The sequence below is a fragment of the Antrostomus carolinensis genome, unplaced genomic scaffold, assembly GCF_000700745.2.
Source record: "Antrostomus carolinensis isolate BGI_N321 unplaced genomic scaffold, ASM70074v2 scaffold5465, whole genome shotgun sequence".
Lineage (NCBI taxonomy): Eukaryota > Metazoa > Chordata > Aves > Caprimulgiformes > Caprimulgidae > Antrostomus > Antrostomus carolinensis.
Window position 1 is genome coordinate 19,708 of NW_010315631.1, and position 4,508 is coordinate 24,215.

General features: G+C 35.1%; 1 protein-coding gene across 1 annotated transcript in view; it reads left to right on the top strand.

The window, feature by feature from the left end:
* Positions 1-3,763, top strand: part of LOC104524966 (DNA primase large subunit-like) — a gene marked incomplete at both ends in the record, with an annotated part of 22,996 nt that extends 19,233 nt beyond the window's left edge. Inside the window, one exon of the mRNA XM_010168000.1 lies at positions 3,668-3,763. Coding sequence (XP_010166302.1) covers positions 3,668-3,763 — 96 coding nt within the window. The remainder of the gene's footprint in view (positions 1-3,667) is intronic.
* Between the last annotated feature and the right edge of the window lie 745 nt (positions 3,764-4,508).

Below are 4,508 nucleotides of genomic sequence, written 5' to 3' on the forward strand. Positions count from 1 at the left end.
CCTGCCCTGGTAAAAAGTCCCTCCCCAGCTTTCTTGTAGCCCCTTCAGGTACTGGGAGGCCGCTATAAGATCTCCCCAGAGCCTTCTCTTTTTCCAGGCTGAACAGCCCCAACTCTCTCAGCCTGTCCTTGTAGGAGAGGTGCTCCAGCCCTCGGATCATCCTGGTGACCTCCTCTGGACTTGTTCTAGCTGCTTGATGTCTCTCTTGTGTTGGGGGCTCCTGAACTGGACACAGTACTCCAGGTGGGGCCTTATGAGAGCAGAGTAGAGGGGGAGAATCACCTCCCTTGACCTGCTGACCACGCTTCTCTTGATGCAGCCCAGGATACATCTCCAGTGAATTTTACACCATTTTATGTAAAAATGGTGTGAAAATGGTGAAAGATTTCTTAATGCCAAAGCAAGGATATTTTTAAAGTTCCAGTCTTTAGGGAAGCAAGTTTTGTTTTTAAAGGTGTTCTGAAGTCATCTCCCGACTTTGTTAGGGGCTACCAGTGAATTTTACACCATTTTATGTAAAAATGGTGTGAAAATGGTGAAAGATTTCTTAATGCCAAAGCAAGGATATTTTTAAAGTTCCAGTCTTTAGGGAAGCAAGTTTTGTTTTTAAAGGTGTTCTGAAGTCATCTCCCGACTTTGTTAGGGGCTAGTGTTCCAGTCTTTAGGGAAGTTTTGTTTTTAAAGGTGTTGTGAAGTCATCTCCCGACTTTGTTAGGGGCTAGGGATATCCTTATTTCTTCTTCCTCTCTCTCCATTAGCTGAAAACATGAAGGCAGTGTGAATTTGGTGAAAAGGCAAGGAGCAAAGTGTTAGTAGGGCTGCTGAAGGTTTGCCTAACCTCTAAGATGCTTGGGGCTTTAAGAAGTAAATTATTTATCAGCTTTGTAAGTATTATTTATTTATATGATAAATATTGTTTTGCAACAATATTTGTGTTTGTTTAAAAACTACAATTTCTGATGAAACTGTTTTTTCAGTAACACTGTCCACAATCTTATCCAGATCTTTAGTCGTGGCCCATTAACCTGTTTTTCTGGAGATTTCACCAGGATCACTTTTACTCCAACAGTGTTAAATTTTTTGCTAGTGAGATGCCAAGAAAATCTAAAATCACTGTGAATTTACATCTGTACAAGACTGATATGATCAAATTACTAATAAAGAAGGATTTCAACAGCTTTTGAAGTCTGGAGTCAGTATAATTATTTTATGTGTATATTCAAAGATAAAAACCCCTTCAAATTAAATGTAATACTGAATAAAATTATTTTATTGATGAAAATGAGCTAATTGCTTTTTGAAAAACAAATAAGCAAGGAATCCTTGCCTTTTCCTCTTCTCATTCTCTCCCCAGTATGGCAACCCTGTCTGTGAAACAGTCACTGTTTTAATGTCTTGCTTTAAAATAAAATCTGTCCTTGGCTCAGTTTGATGGGTTTTCTTTAATGAGATATCCTAGAAGAAATAATGCAATTTTAACCACTGTAGCTGTAGAGTATGTTGTACTGATTTTATTAGAATACAGACAGTTTCACTGACATGGTAGACTGCACTCTCTTCAAGAATTTCTACTGAGAAAGTATAAAAACTGTTACACTTGAAAAATGGAAGTCACTATTCTGAAATTAAAACTTTGGTCTGTACTAGGTCAAAGGCAAGCTTGCAAGCTGATGTGGTGGCTTAGATTTATACTTATTCAGACAAGAAATATATCATATGGAAAAAGTAGCGGGGTTTTGATAGCACTGTGTGAAATTTGTATATTCCAGGGTGTTTTCTTGTATCATTTATACAAACACATTTAATTGTTGTGATACAGCTACTTTGTTACAGAAAAACGTATTTCCCTGGGCATTAGATTTTCACATGCAGAAATTCAATACTACTGTGTATTTTCTCTGTCTTCAAAGTTACATTCTTTTGCCTTGCTGGCAGCTTTATTATTATTTTTTTAAAGCTGATTTTCCTCAGAAAGTACTACAGATGACATCAAGATGCGGACAGGGTAACCATAAGCCTTCTAGACATTGCTGCCTTGGCTATTTCATATGCTTTTGTAGTGGGGATTTGTGGAGCTGCTCCTCCAAGTTTGAAATTAAAGGCTCCTTCCTTTGACTTCTGAGAAAAGTGTTTTGTTTTGTTTCATTTTTCTCTTCTTTCCAATTGAGAAGAAGGAAAAAACAAATTGTTTAAATGCCCATTTAACTGCATAGAAGTGTTAGTCAACAAATCAGATATTCTGCCCCATTCAGAGAAGAAACCGAACTGCTTATGCACATACCTTTTCATGGACAGGAAGAGTGAAAGGACACCGAGGCCTTTTTAATCTTGTGTTTGGAGTCTGAGTATTTACTGCATGTGGGTAGCCTTGGCTTGGTTCCTGACTAGTCTCTAAAAACTATCTTGACTGCAGCTTTATATCACCTCTCCATAGATATTGGAGTACACGTCCAGTATATGTAGAGCAGTGTCACACAATATGTTATACTTTCATGACATCTGTGTCAGTCCATGTTTTGGGAAGGTATTCTGTGTTCCTTAGCATTTAATCCCTTTCCATCAGGGACTACTTCCGTTATGCTTTATCAAGAACATATTGTGCAAGTATTCAAGACTGTTGTTGCATGTAGTTAAGTTATGAGGTGTCATTGTTGGATTACCAGTATGTATGATCTGTTTTTTATGAGAGTGGATTATTTATTATTTACATTTTTAAATTTGTTACTGTTTTCAGGTTTGAAAACGTGAGCTTAATCATGATTCAAACCAGAACAATTTGATTTAAAATTTTGTTGTTAATTATTTTCTATTGAATAAAACCCCAAAATTATTTATTGACTTGTAAAATAATTACAATATGCTTATTTTAAGTATGGCTTTGTCCAGTGTCTTTGATACATTTTTACCTAGTCAAAGAGCATAATTTATATATTTATGTATATGCAGTATTTAAATTTTTATATAAGGAAGTGTAATATTGTCCATGATTTTTCAAGCTAGAATTTTTGGCTGAAATACTTTAGACTGTTACATTAGAGCATTGCTACTTAACTTACCTGTTTCAAGAACTGAAAAAGCAGTAGCATTTAGAGAACAGTTCTTGTTCCTCACAAAAAAAAAAAAGGAGAGATAAATCCATGAATATAAGATGATATGTCACTTTTAAAAAAGTCTGGGTTTAAAAATGAGCTGAAACTGATGTTTTTGTTAAATATCTGACAGTTTGTTAAGTCCTTACTAATTGCTATGAACTCATTGTGCTTTGTTTTAATCATAGAACCATAGATTGGTATGGGTTGGAAGGTGTGCATTCAGTAAATCTAGATATGAGCAGGGATTATCGCAAATTTTATTTTGAATAGGTTGACTTTTAAAAAGCATGTTTTATAGTTCTTATGTTAGTGTTTGAAATCATTATGTTTTAAAATCTGCACTGCTGCTTCAGAAGGAAGGTTATTTAACATTGTTGACCACTAGTATTTTGCTGATTTCTGCTTAGTTAATTATTTGTGATCACTTGCTGAATATGTAATTCTTTTTCCCTTGTCAGCTAAAGTCATGATATATTTATAGATTAAGTATTTTTTTAGCTAATGTTAATAATAATAATAAAAAAAACTTTATTCCAAAGTATTTCACCATTTTTAAAACAAGCTCTTAATTTTAGATTAGTGAAGACCTGAAAAATGAATTGGCACATGAGCTGTATGCATCAACCCCTGGCCTCACTATACCTAAAGTAAAAGAACAAATGTTCTATAAGGTAAGTAGGAATTGCTGAGTTCCACGGATTTGCATTCATTCTCTTTCAGTTAAACTTGGAGTTACTAGTTTTAAGTTTACATAATACTGTTGCTAACAGTTAATCAAAGTGTCTAAGTTAACTGAGACTAATGGGAATTCCTCTTCTTCGTGTCAATATAAGGGTGGAGGAAGGGACCAGGAGAGTATAGGGAGCTTTTAAACTACTATTAATGTCTTCTGTTGTCTTCTGCCATTCCTTGTCTTTCACCACAAAAATAGTCTTAAGTTTTAATGTTTCCCAGAAAAATGACTTAACTTGCCTGGCTGGCAGACTGTTCAGGATGGAGATGTTCTCAAACACGTGTTACTGGAACTAGGTTTGGTCTGATTGTATTAGTCGGAAATTATTTTTGCAAGAGAGCAAGGGGAGAGGAAAGAAGTATCTTATGTAGCCCATTGATTTTTCTTTGGAGCAAAGTTGGTTGTGTTCCAGATCTGTTTCCAAGACCTTTTATATGTAGCTTACATGAATCAAATATTTCAAGACGTCTGAAACAGAAGGCCAACAGAAATCCATTTTCAAAAATCAAATCAGTAAGTGATGCAAAGCTACATAATTGGGCTAATAGTCATAGATACAAACTTTAAAGTAGCTTATTCTGCCTAGTTGCATGACTCTCTGTAAGAACAGTATTTTTGCACCAAAATAATGATCAGCTATTCCAAAGTCAACATTTAATTTCAAAATCTTTGCATTTTGCCTT